Source organism: Nomia melanderi, chromosome 5 (genome assembly GCF_051020985.1).
Source record: "Nomia melanderi isolate GNS246 chromosome 5, iyNomMela1, whole genome shotgun sequence".
In the NCBI taxonomy this organism is placed as follows: Eukaryota; Metazoa; Arthropoda; class Insecta; order Hymenoptera; family Halictidae; genus Nomia; species Nomia melanderi.
In genome coordinates, this window is record NC_135003.1 from 11805223 (window position 1) to 11819765 (window position 14543).

The following is a 14543-nucleotide window of genomic DNA, read 5'->3' on the forward strand; positions in this document are numbered from 1 at the left end:
CCGGAGCTTCCAAAATGCTGGAAGACAAGGACACGAAAGAAACTGACGTCAAATGAAAATATTCAATAATACAAGTAACTAATGCTCGTGAATGTAGGCGGAAATGACGGCAATGGCTGTCCTATATTCTTAGTATTGTAAATAAAACAATATAATAATTTTATTCTGAAAGTATGAAACCTTAATCGAACTCCCCAAGAATTAACTAATCAACGAAAAGAAAAAAGAATTGCTTTTATTGTCCATCAATTTCAAAGTGAGCACCAGCGTGTAATAGTTAATTCCAATCTTATTCGCCTTCGTTACGAAAGAACCAGTAATATTATACAAATCGCTGAAAATTCCCGTGGCGGTCAACGTGTTAAAGTTGAGCAGTAGCACTTCAAATAGATTAAACATTATTTACGCAATAATAACAGAGAGTGTGCGCTGTTGCACGTGGCGGTATCGTCGATATTTCACTGCACAAAATACCCAGCCATCGAAGCCGATTATCCGAGGAACGCGATTCGTGGTCCATAACTGCTTGAATCACTTGATCTCGAGACTCTCGACGGGTGTCAAGTGCAGGGGCGAGTGCGCTTATACGATCGCGATTGCCTCATGGAGATGCGTGCAACAAATCTACGGTCAGCAGATGTTTAATATTGATGCAACTATCGTTGTGTCACACTGCACGTGGCCGCAACCGCGTTACGTTCCATTTACGCCCCGCGGTCCCTCGTTCCCACCGTTCATTCAGTGCTCCCTACCGTGATTTTCAACGCGCGCGACTAACCTTCTCGATTCCCTTCAAATATACTCATTCAAACAAAAGTTAGCAGAATAATAAGAGACTTATTAAACGTGTTATTAATAACGCATTATTTACTTGTTTCGAAAGCATTTGCATTGTCCAAACTTCTTCGAGATTACAAACGTTGGTGGTACGTTACGGACTTTTTGATATTCAATTCAAATTTCGAAATATTCGAATTCAAATTCAATTCAAGAGCCGAAACTAGGAACCAATATGCATTGTGCAATAATCGAGTAACCAGTGTTTTCTTTTGAAAAATGGTGAAAAATCAAAAGTAAAGAAAGGTGAACCGGTACTCGACGTTATCACGACAAACGCAACGCATTTTCGACTGTTGCAGCGCAATGGCGAGAGATGCGCGCAGTTTCCGCGGGGCAGCGCCAGGAAACGAGTCTTTTCGTTTTAATTTCTTAAGACAAAAGGCGGTGGCATGTATACGTACGCGCGACCGCGCGGCTCGAGTTACCTCTCGCGTTAATTCCGCTTAACGCGGCTCGGTTTCTCACCTCTTGCACGCACCTTACGCGCCCGCTTGCGTTACCTGCGTTACTTTAGGATGTAATATATATGCCTCGGCTTGCCCAACCCAACCCGGAGGAAGTATTAAGTTTAAAAGCAAATTCCTTGTCGCGCGAATTTATTCCCGGTGGAAAAATGAGTAATTCCTCCGTGATATTCGAGACTTCGGGGTTCCGACTGTTGGAACGATCGGAGCAAGATCTCGATTAATTGCGTTCCCCGAAACTGTTCACCGAAGAAACGGAATCCGGATCGTCGGTCTGGAATGAATTATTGTTCATAAATGAATAATTTAATATATTACATATCGTTGTCCTGAATCAATTCGAGGAAACAGATTAATTCAATTTCCTGAATTGTTTGTCAAAATGAACGGATGGTAGGAGAGTAGGTCGCGACGTCGCAGTAGACATTCGTTTCGGATGGGATGATTTATTATATGTTTTGATATTAGAATAATCTAAGAAACGTCGGTGATTAATTCGGTTTACCGATACGTTGCCATGGAAAAAGCGAAGGAATTCGAATATGGTACGGTTCGAATGGGCAAGGAATTAATCTCGGGAGGAGAATGATTTATTAAACGTTTCCCCCCCGGCCAAATGCGAGAAAATGATTATGTTATTAAGATATTAAAAGATTCTTTGGGCTGCGTGAGCGAAGCTTAAACGGGTCGACGGACTTTAGCGCGTCATCTCGCCCTTAATAACGCTCGCCTGCCAGTCTGCAGCCCCTTTTTAGGAGAATCTGCTATTTATGGCGACGAGGGCGAGGACCAAGCATTCCTGTCGGATACACCCGGTAATTTCATTCGTCGTTAAACCCCGTGGCTGCGTTGAATCGCTCCGCGAAATTCCCGCCGGGTTGCCGAACGAAAGCTGCCTATAAACTTCTCGCGACGAAGCTCGGATAATTGTTGACACAGATCCTTTCGAGAAAATTTTATTTTCCCTCGGAATGACCGACGAGCGTCATGGTAAATCATCCTCGTCTTCTTTTGAGCGAGGATTATCTTTTCAATTGCAATGGATCGTAAAGAATGTAATAATTAAAATTAACTCATTCGAAAAGACTCGGGTTGAACAGAGATTGAATCAAGATACGTTATGAGGTCCGAGAGATATCCGAAATTCGCAACAAAATGTTTGCGATACGATGTTCAGTATTTTTTGTAACTTTTATTGTCTTTATTGGAGATCGACACGAGTTATTTTTCTCGATGAACTAATAAACGCGATAAGGAAATCGTGATCTCCGCGCGACATGTCAGATTTTATGCCCTCGGTTCTTAAAGAGCGCATAAATTTACATTGCGGCGTGTTACTTGTTATAAAATATTCTCATCGCGCATTAAGATCATGTAATGAATGCACGATGCACTTCGAACGGCTCTTAGCCTGCTCGAAGCTGCGGAAATGTCCGACTTATGGGACCCTTTTTTCTGGATGAAGTATCTTTTATAACGTTATCCCATGAAAGCGAAGATTACACGATCAGAAATTCAATGCGGCATTACAAATTGAAATACACATTTTCATCGCTGTTATAAATAAAATTAAAACTTCCGCCTCTTCCTTTTCTGCAATTAGTTTACCGTTCAGTAAACTACCCAAGACAGTCGATTATTTAAAATTCGTGACAGCGAAGAATTCAATTCTATTTTTAATAAAGATTTTCTTTGATCTGTATAAGTAGTGTACTTATAAGTAACTAACTTCCTTATCGATTTTTATTTTCGTCGATCAATCCATAAATGTCTGTATTTGCATAAATATCTATAGTTTACCAATGATCAACCCCTCGATCAACATTATTCGATTTTTTGGGATTCAAATTAAATATTATTTTATCATCAATTATTATACTTTAGACCAAACATAGACATAGAATGTGCCCAGAATTTTTCTCTTTTATTCTATAAATGATTAATAGCAAATTAATAGTTGCGTCGTTAATAGTTGAAAAAGAGATTATAAATCAAGGGGTTAGCATGGAATTGTCAGGGGAATAATCATGTAGTTATTGATTAGGTTTAAAAGATGTAGGAGAAAGTAATTAATTTCAAGGTCGTCGTGACCCGAAATTACGAGTATTCGCCGGCGAAATCCGCGGCTATCTTTACCCACGGTTGGGCGCCGCGTTCCGACAAAGGCCAACGGATATAGTCGTCGGTGCGGAGACGCGATGTTAATTCGAAACACGAACGGAACGGACCCGGTCCGCCCCGGAGCTTCCCGAGCCAAGATTCCGGGATCACCGGTGTTGGTCTTTAACGCCACGTCCACGTAACACACATGGAAACCCACCCCCTTCGGGCTTCCATGAATTCAGCTGGCAAAATTACGAGCCGCCCTCCGGCGTGTCCGAATTAATCTCTAGCTTATGGAAATGGGGAACGTTCGATGGTTCAATACAATCCCTAATTATCTGGAAATAAGGGGGATACAATACAAAAATCAAATATCCTCCGTGCATAAACAATACATATGTTAATAACCATATAAAGGGGATGACGAACTTAATACTGTAACATCTGCCATCGATCGTAGTTCACTCTCGTGCAAATTTCGATTTCCGAAAATCGTTTAAACATGAAATTTCATACACCCGAGGATTTCAATTTCATCGAACCAGCAAACAGAAATTTATTATTTAATTAGTTTTACTATCTCACTGTACCGTTAACTCCGAATACATCGACGAATTCACTGAATTTCAACGGATAATTACAAAAGTTCCAAACCCCATCGGTCAAATGCAATAAACGGCAAAATAAAGAAATAATCCGGCTCCATTAAACAAATTTCCCAGTCTTCCAATTGCATTTTCATCGTCAATTAAAAACTCTTTGAGGATAACGAACGAACCGTGACACGGTTTCGTTTAAACAACGTGTCGCTGCAGTGCGCGCTCGCACGCGCGGTTCGGCCGGGTACATTGCACCAAATGAAATATCGGTAGCGAGTACTAGGAAAACATAAGGGGAAAAAAGGAGGATTTTGTAATGTATGTCGCTGGGAACGATAAATCTCGATGCGTCACTGGCAGAACCGTGTGACTGACCACGAACGGCTTATTTCGGTCGCGGTATCTTCGCGCAGTACGCGTGCCGCTGGTATATTTTCACAGTCGGTTGGAAATAGTCGGCCACTGGTCTAATATTATAATAGCGATGACTGCCACCGCGTGAAGGCGAGCGAGCGAGCGGGCACAGTCGAGTCGCGGGCGAAACGGCTGCCAGTTTCGAGCGTGTGACGCTCAGCGGGAACGAGAACGCGACCGGATAACGTTACTTCTTGCCCGTCGTCGCAGGACTGTCGCAGTTTCGCGATTTCCAGCCATCGAGGAAGGCTGACTCTCTTCCGCGTCCGAGTTCTCGGTTTCCCGCTCCTTCCTTCGAGACAGTTTCAGTTGCAATCACCTGTGACCAGCCGGGGATCGTCACGTGCCTTTAATCGTCGATGACTATCGGCGCATCGAGAACTCGTATCGTTATCGATATCGATAGCAGTCGGTTTCCTTTTCGATCCAAGAATTGATTAATCTCTTGATTACCCCTTGCGGTACAAGGTAAAACGATAACTCAGTTTACAAATCGAAGATTCGATCTATTCTCGCTTGTTTTGGGTGTCCTGGCTTTGTTCGTCGTTATTTTACTTGAATTCTTCGACAGTGGTTCTGGTATATCGTTCTAGAACTTCCATCGATATTATTTAGTTGTTCAGTAATTGTTAACGTACTCTAATGTGTCTCTTAATTGAACTCTTAATCGAGAAATATATAAATCAAGTACGTTGCGATGAAAGTAATATTGTCAAGTGTTAAAGAGCGAGCGTACAGATCCAGAGGGAGAAAGGGAAAGCGGAGAAATAATGTGGACCGCAAATGGGAAATTAACGTCATGAAATGAGATTGATTAATTCTCATGTTCGGGTGATCATTAAATGTTGGGATTTTTCTTATCTATGAGCAACCCATCCGTTTCTTCGCCCGCGGTCGAGTAGATTTATGGAAACGTCGCCGACATATTAATCTTCGCTCCGAACGTGAATTTTCCGTCGCGTTACGCAACGCTCCGATACTGATTATACACTTGATAATACGTTCCCGGTCCGTGTGATAAATAATCCGCATGATTTACGTATCGTTTTCTCGCGGGCAGAAAAAGCCGCGGCGCGATGTAAATTTTCCCGGGGTACGACGAGCGTTGCGTGTAACCGGGGCGTGGAATAATTCCGCGGCGAGCACAATTCTCTTTTTCCTCCCCTTTAATTTCTGTGTTCGTTATAAAATCGAGGATGCGTTACAGAAATAATGACACCCGAACGCCAATAAACGCGGTCCCGACATTCGACGGGCGCAGTCACGTGTGAACCCAGTGAGCGTGAATGAAAGTTGAACTCGTACGAGAGAGTCGCGCGGCTCTGTCGGCCGGCGCCGCCATTAATGTCGTTATCGGCGTTTTAAAATGTTAACACCGTCGGAACGGCACGCACGATGACAGCCAGCATGCTGAACGGGCCGCATAAAATGGTAAATAGTCGTTTCATATTATTCACCTCGACTTGACCATCGATCTTTTAACACGTTTACGCGGTTTTCACGGTTGCCCTCGTTTCTATCATCCCACCGTCAAAACTTATACATAAAAATACGTTAAACCCTCAGCGACTGAACACGAGAAAACAAATTTCATGTTCACATTAACACTAGATTTATGGAACGAGTCAACTTGACTCATATTGAATTTTTTTGTATCGATTTTCATCAACGCAGTTATGCAAATATATACCCTAATTGTCTACTCTTAAACCTCTAATTTCTAAAATCTAAATGAACGGATAACAATTTTTCTAAGAACAATAGAACAAACTGTACGGTAAATGTCAGTAAACCTGGTGTTAAATAGATGTTACCCAATATTTGTTGCGTATATCATTCTCTCGAATTTACGCTAAGCTCGTAACTCCTACAGTTAGGCTAATAACAGAACAACCCTACACCTTTGACGTACAAACAATTCGCTCGTCGCGTATTACATACCAATTGCAATACGTCATTTCGCGCATCGTTTTTTTATTTCTTGGTCGAAAATCGAGACCGGTTTTCCGAGAGTAAATAGGCTGATTAATTAACGGTTCCATTCACCGGGATGGCGGCGGGCAGTCGCTAAGCGTCGATTAACCCAGACCGGTAGTTGTCCGCCATAATTGCGCCTGTAATGTCAACGTTACACCTACGACGAGAGCTGTTGCCGGAGTAACCGGGGCTACCTCCGGCAACCGCCCTTACAGCGTTCCATCTGCGCCGTTCCGCTCCATAGAATGGTAATTCGGGACGATTAATTCGCGATTCCGCAGGCAATATGTGCTGATGCGACCGCGTGCATCAAATCTGTCGAGGAGACCCCCGTGATTGCGCGGGAGCGGGTCATCGCGATACCGTGCGGCACGCGAGACGCGTTTCGGAATGCGAGCCGCGTTTCAACCCCACAGCGTCACCGTCGGCGACCCCCGACCCCTACTCCGTCGCCTTGTAGTCGATATCCGGATTCAATATTCGGGGTCGCTCACTCGATGTAACCTGGAACTCTGAATCATTCACCGTTCCTTCGAATTAATTGTGTTTGAACATATGTTCCCCGAGTCTGCGGGAAGTTCTCTTTGTTGGCACACGTGGCTTCAGGGGTTTTTATGTATTACGCGGTGGCTACCATGTGTCGAATCGTTGAAGGGAACCGTTACAGGTTTGTGTAGATTTTTGCTGGTCAAGCTGTTCCATCACTATTTTCTGTTCTCAATGTTATTCATAGGGGTCTTGAAAATCATGAAAAATAGTTGATCCTTTGGACTGTCTTTAGTAGTTCCTTATAATCGAGAAAATAATATTTAACTTGAATTGTTTACGGTTGGCAGAGACAAGTCTCGTTTACAGTAATCAATGAATCACGCCCGGTTCATGGACTACTGAATCACAATTGACCTGATCTACATAAGAGTTAGGGGATACTGAGAAGATTAATCACGAACCACGTCCGTGTTAGATAAGAGATTAATAATGCTTATTGTTCGCTAAATCTGACGTCGTTGTAAATTTCTTTGGAAGATGTATGGGCGAAGAAGTGGCGAAGTCTCGTTTCATTGTTGCCGGGATCAATGGGATTTCCTTTGTGACGGCAGCACGTTCGGGCTCGACGTATTGTAACGTCATTATACGATATCACCATTCCTGTGTTAATGACCATAACCCGCCGCCATCGATCCAAGCTTCGCCACGACCTAATCTACTCCTCTGCGGGTCTCAAAATCAATTAACCAGTTAACTCCTTCGCTCTGTGGGGCGCTTAGTCCCTCATGTAATTAGGAACTGACCCGTACCGGATTAGCAGTGTGATCTGTGCTTTCTGTTGCGCCACGCGTTACGTTCTTACCAACAGCTTTCGAATTCCTTTCGTACCGTCACCCCTTCGTTCTCTGTTCATTTTATTCTGTAATAATTTTAAACGATATCCAGCTACGAATCCAGCGGTAGCTACGATTTAGTGTTCAGAGTTTATCCTAGGGCTCATTTCAACTTCGGGAAATCCTGTAATCTTGATGGAGGAGTAATACCCTGACACTCGTAAACTACTTGCCCAGGTAGATTTAGGGTTACGTATACACCGTCAAGTGTTTGGGTAGGTATCAATCCCTTTCACTCTCATTCCGACGATGTATCGTCCAATTATCTTCGCGAATATAGTCGGTTTGGAGTTTGCCCTTGAATTGCGGCGCATAGGATTAGTATTCGTTAGGCTGTCCTTCTGTTTAATAGTCTATTTATCAGTAGACTATGGATCTTCGTGTATTTTTGGGAAATTTAGAAACTCAACATTCCACGGATTGCGCGCGGTATAAAGAAATGTATCAAATATTCAACGTATCGCGATTTTTATAATCTCTTAGGGAAAACCATTCTTTATCGTGTAATTTCGTTCTGAAAAATTTAAATTTGTGTGAATATTCACAGTCTGCTTATCAGTGTAATTATTTCACAATATTTTAAACATCAACGCTTGAGTTAGAATTTCGCGACGAATCTTGCAATAGCAATCTTAACTGACAATTTCGTTAGAAAAACAAATTTTTTCATTCGTGATTTGATTATTTAACGAACAGGGTGTTTATCGAGGTAATAATTTTTATTTTCAGGTCAATGGAGACGATGATTGGGAGTACGAGGAGATTGTCCTCGAGAGGGGTGGTGCCGGCCTCGGGTTCAGTATCGCCGGTGGCACGGACAATCCCCATTTTGGCAACGACACCGCCATTTACATCACGAAACTTATACCCGGCGGCGCCGCTTCTGCGGACGGCCGCCTGCGTGTCAACGATACGATACTACAGGTGAACGACGTGTCCGTTGTCGACGTACCACACGCGGCAGCCGTCGACGCGCTTAAGCGTGCAGGGAACACCGTTAAACTAGTAAGTCTATTTCAATTCATTTCGTCGCTGCAAAATGTCATTAGGATCGTTTCTTACGTTAATCCTTTAACCTTTAAAAAGCTCAATGACTTATTTAAACAAAGAAACATCTTCGCTAAACCTAAAATAATCCTTCAACCCCTATGAAAATATATAAATGAAGTTACTTGGTAAGAAGCAGACGCTTTCATCGAAGATATCAAGTTATCCGATAAATCAACCGAACGATTGATACAAATCGAGTTAGAAACGGTTGCCGTCGACTTCGACCCCGTTCCCCGACATCTTTTAAAATCAGTAAGCGATGTCGCTAAACCGAGCAACCTCCTCTCGGGAAATTAGATTAATCCACATCCCGGAAACAAACTACTCTTCGGAAACTACCCGAAACCCTAACGACTTACGACCGACGCGGCTTGAGTGATCGTCTCGCTGGGATTTCTCCGGCGACGTCAGAGCCTGCATTATAGTTAATGAGTCTGAGAGTTGTCATATCTCTGTATCTGACGTCATAACCGTTCCGGACAGCTTTTAAAGTGAAATTGGCGTTTCTCCCCCTGTTTTTCTCTTTCTAAAAATGTAATTCACCGGAATTGAATGAATTTTCCGGAATATTTAAACCGCGTTTTTCATGCAATGAGACAGGCTCAGGTGGTAAGGATATATCCTTTAGACATCCAATTATTATCCGGCAGCTCGACGCAAGATAATCGTGTACGACGACAATGCTGGTTGTATATCTTGCGGGAAACCGGGACTCCCAGTTTCCTCCGTGAAATAATGCCGGTCATTCGCGTTTCTTTAGCTGCCACGATATCTCATCGCCTAAATCTTGATGTTGGGAATTAAAGCGATATTTCAGGTGGTCATTGTTGCCCCTGGTTTATACACTAAACTTTTATTGTGTAAATATATTGCAGCGAGGTTTGATGTTTTTGTTCAGTTTACGGGCGGAATATAGATACAGATGCATTAGGTGTTTAGTCCTCGTGTTCCGTGCACGTAGCACTTACTACCTCCTTAATATTTAACTTAATGTTTAATAAGAATATTAATGAACTAATAAGTGTACTTACATCGAGAATTAAGTCAAAGATCTTACAACTTGCAGAACTGATAGTATTTAACAAAAACAGTAGAAAGTGCTTGATTCAGGATGTAATAAAAGCTACAGTAGCACGTCAAACGTATGTACTCAAGAACCGGGAACATGAAAAAAAGACACGCGAGGCCAGTGTGAAATGAGACCCGAAAAAATTTTTTAGCGACTTTCATCGCGTCAGCGCGTGGCGGTCGTTGCAAACTGAAAATATTGCGTTCCTCGGGTCCGCGAGATTTTTGAAACTCTCGGACGTGCTCGCGTCAGCGTTATTAACTTTCCTCGAGTGCCTAGGAAACATGGGCAGGATAAGCGTAAAGAATTTACTACCTAGATATTATTATTTTCTTTTGATGCCGGCCTCGTTGTGATATTTATCAATCGTGAAACCTTAAATATTTCAATAACTGCTTAAAAGGAAAATAGTGAAGAAGATTGTTTCTATTTGTTACGAATTCATTTAGCTTTACTGAATAGTACACTACCTCCTTAATACTTGACCTTTAACTACTTAAACTTGAAATAAAAATTGAATATATATATTTAAAACATTGTTTCATGGAAGATTATCTAAGAATGTTTCTCCATCAATTTTCAGTACGTACGACGACGAAGGCACACGCAGCTGATCGAAATCGAACTAATTAAGGGTAACAAGGGCCTCGGTTTCAGTATCGCCGGTGGTATTGGCAATCAGCATATACCCGGTGACAATGGAATCTACGTGACGAAAATTATGGAAGGCGGAGCGGCTCAAGTGGACGGTCGCCTTGTCGTTGGAGACAAATTGGTGGCCGTCAGGAATGCTCTGGTGAGTTATGGGACCACTATCTCCTTTTCGATTTCATTTAATTGCCCTGAAACCCGTTGCTCCGTATTTGATCATCGAATTATCGTTGAGATGATTTATCGACCAATTCCGACTTTTACATGCCGTTCTCTTAAACTCTGTGATTGCCGAATGAAAATCAGAAAGTAATTTATTACTTGTGTTTACAATGTCGTGATAATTTCACTAAAATGTAAAACAAGTTTCTTTGATGAGAACAATGAGGGTTCCTGAAAACGATGCATTGTTTATTACTGCACACATCTTGAAAGTCGAACTGCAGATGTACATGAAAAATAGCGATTCAGTTGGTCCCTCTTACAATTTTCACGTGACTGATGATTCTGAAGCACCCTCGCGCAGAGTAAGAAAGGAGCCTGCTCTTGATTAGATGATTTCTCATGCAGACAAAGTGTGCTCGCTCCGGACAAGCAAGAGGATCATTTATCATTTAGAGAAAAAGGTAGCACACGTGTACTCGCAATTGGGTTTGGAACTATCCTGTCCCGGAACAGAGCCTATAGGCCCTGCAAATAAAAATTCCACCGTGTTCGGATAAAACAAAGAATGCTAGCTCGTCATTCGAGGAATCTTGAAATTTACGCGTGTAACTTTTGAAACGCTTCAACTGTCCAAAAGTAAAACAAAATATTTTGTCAAACATTAAATGGTCTTTCATATCATACAACCTAAAAATTTACTGAATTTACTGAAATTACTGAATTTCTCGCAGCTTCAATATTTTACAATTTGAAAAGACAGTTAGAAATCATTGAATTCCTCGTAAGTTTCGTAGCTTGCAATTTAAAAGGATCAATTAGAGATCACTGGATTTCCCGCAGCTTTCGTGTCCTGCAATTTAACAAGCTGCCAGAAATTCGGCGATTTTCAACGTTCGGAAACTCGTTTCGAAAAATTCTCCAGCGAACCGGAGACATACGAGCACAGGCAAGGGCGACGCGAAAAATAGATCAGAGTGGCTTTTGATGGCGACGAGTAATTGATAGCTCTTCGTCAGCGACGGAAGCCTCGTTGCTGTGGTTGCAGGTGCGAGCCTCGTCGTTTCGCAGCTTCCCGCGATTTTTCGCTTCGACGGCCTCTCTTTTCTTCTCCCGTCGTCCTCCCTCGAGGCTCCGCACCGAAAAAGCCACGATTAAAGCGGCCGCATAGGTCCGGTTGATTTATAACCACGCCGCGCGCAATTTGAAACGCGCGAAAATCATTACAGGGACATTTCAGCGTTACCGCGAAACGATGACTTCAAAGATATCAGTTTTTCGCTCTCGGTCGTTCTTTTTTTCGCCGCGTTTTCGGAACTTGTTCGCGAATAAATTCTGCGAAACGAGATCAAATTAGATTCCATCGTTGACACCGTTATAAATGCGTTCACCTTCCAACTAATTCGCAGAATGAAAAAGCGAACTTTCGTCTGTGCTCAGATACACGTGAAACTGAACGTCCCGTTCACGTGAACGTTAATGATAGATCGTATAATGCAAAATTGATTCTACCCGATATCAATCATTTTCACCTGAGATATAAATTTCAGCCATTGTAATCGATAGTCTGTCCATTAAAAAGTGGACGTAACGCGTAATAAATAGGTTCACGCCGGGACGCTCCGAAGTATCGAAGTTGTATCGACGTTTTCGCGGGGAGCGATATATTTAAAAGTTTCCGAGACGCTGTAGGAGGCAGATCCGGCGAGTCGATTTAAGTTTCCGTGCGATTGCGTGTCTGCATATACTTGGGAACAACGAACGGTGCAGGAAGTTCGTCAGTTGTTTATGACGCTGGCCAGGAACTTCGTCGATGTTCACTTTTTTCCCGCGTGTCAGCCACCCCCGGATAATTACCATAGACGGAACTGGAGCCTTCATTTTTTTCGGCCGAGCTTCGTTTTTCCTGCGTGACCCGTGAACCGTCGAGCGTGCAACAACGAACCGAAAAAATTAAAAACACGCAGACGATGGAAGTGAAACACCGGACGAAGCGACATTCCCGTTGTTTGCGTAACTGCTCGGATATTTATCCTCGGGTCTATTGCGCGCGCCAGAACCAATTGTCAATTACAATTTCGTTTCTCCTTGTGATCTTTATCGCTTCTCCAGTCATTTTTCCCAGTGTCTCAGCTTGGAAAAGTTCATGTAACTATTTGAAACGGCGGCTGAACACGATCTCCCTTACAAAACATTTCGGTTTATTGAACCTGTGTATTCAGTCCGATAACAATAATTTACGTAACAACATTCACGTGTACTTGCAACAATTCTCGATTGTATAAAACAGGAAAGGAGTAGCGCGTAAAGAAAGGGAAGTTACGTAAACGTAAAGAAATACACAAACACGAGACGATGATTAAGTTAACGTAAGAAAGAAAAGGAATGAGCGTCGAAATGAAAAACGCGGAACAGGAAGAATAATTTTAGTGGAAATGTACATATATTAAAGAATTCTATGGAGATGTTCGTTTTATAAATGTAAATTTTAACTGCTTCGGAATACTCGTGTCGCCTGTATTTTATGGGAATGGCTTTCAGAGAAGAATGTGACGATATGATGAACGATTGCAGTAAATCCGTGTCTCTTTATGCACCAATTCTCAACGCAATTTGTGCAAAAAGGAATGCGTTTTCGATGATTTATCGAAGAGAAACGAGACTTTTTGCGGAACAACTTAATGACATCGCTGATATTGATTGCGGGGGAAGGATTTAGCTGTTTCATTTTCGTGTGAAAAACGCAGCGTGCACTGAGAGATGCGTCATCTTGACGCTTGAATATAGATATTTACGGTAACACGACCGACAGACAAAGACGAAGCAGGCAACTCTTGTGATATTTGTTCTATAATCCATCTCGAAGTGTTCTATAAGGAGCGCAAGGAAGATGATTGATAGGGGAAATTGAACGGGAGAAATCAATTATCGCGGCTCGCTAAATCTCGATCGACGAGCGTGCCGCGGCGGCGTTGGTTCACCTTTTCCCGAGTCTATATCGTTCTTATCCCTTTCCTACAGCTTTCCCGATGAAAAATGGGAAGTAGAGGCGCGGTAGAAAGGAATACGTTAGAAAATTAAGACGAATGAACGACGTTAATGAACAAAGAGAAATATTTCATGCGATAAAACGATCACCGAAGTCCATGTTTCGTTTTAAATACAGATATAATGTACATTTTCTAATTAAACGTGCCTTTCTATTCAAATTTATTATTAGTACATCAATTCCACAGATTTTCAGAATATTAACCTTCATCTGTACATTTACGAGGCAAATACTCATGGATCTAGTTTTTTGCTCATACAACTCAAACGTCAGAAAATAAAATGATTTTCGAAGTGTCATAACATCTCGAGTATTCCTCTGAAACACGCGCAATTGTAATAGTTATTTAATGATTCTTTACCTATTCCCTAACACGTACACTCGAGGGATTATTCGAGCTTGACGATGTTAACGAATCTAGAATTACGTTCAGCAACGTTCAGCTCGTTATTGTGCGAGTCTGTTTTGACAAACAGTCGAATGTAAGATAAAAAGAGGGTCCCTTTCATTCTAGCAGGGCGACAAGAACCTTGAAAATGTGACGCATGAGGAAGCAGTGGCGACTCTGAAGGCGACCCAGGATCGCGTGGTTCTTCTGGTGGCGAAACCGGAAACCGGAATCGTGCCCCCGCCACCACCCCCGATGGCCTCGGACAATTCGCTCTCGCCGCAACCACGTAAGCTGCCATTGCCCGGTTTTCTATTCACGTATATTATTCACGTTCACGTAGATACGCGTCCGCGGTACCTCAGCGGACCTCGTTCCAGGACTTTTTCGGGATC

General features: G+C 42.5%; 1 protein-coding gene across 18 annotated transcripts in view; it reads left to right on the top strand.

The window, feature by feature from the left end:
* Positions 1 to 14543, top strand: part of dlg1 (MAGUK family member discs large 1) — a 660262-nt gene that overhangs the window by 542196 nt on the left and 103523 nt on the right. For 16 of the 18 annotated variants that reach the window (XM_076367771.1, XM_076367774.1, XM_076367773.1 and 13 more), the window contains 3 exons: positions 8509 to 8784; positions 10482 to 10694; positions 14275 to 14437. In XM_076367771.1, coding sequence (XP_076223886.1) covers positions 8509 to 8784; positions 10482 to 10694; positions 14275 to 14437 — 652 coding nt within the window. The remainder of the gene's footprint in view (positions 1 to 8508; positions 8785 to 10481; positions 10695 to 14274; positions 14438 to 14543) is intronic. The other 2 variants (XM_076367772.1, XM_076367763.1) reach the window with 1 other exon arrangement.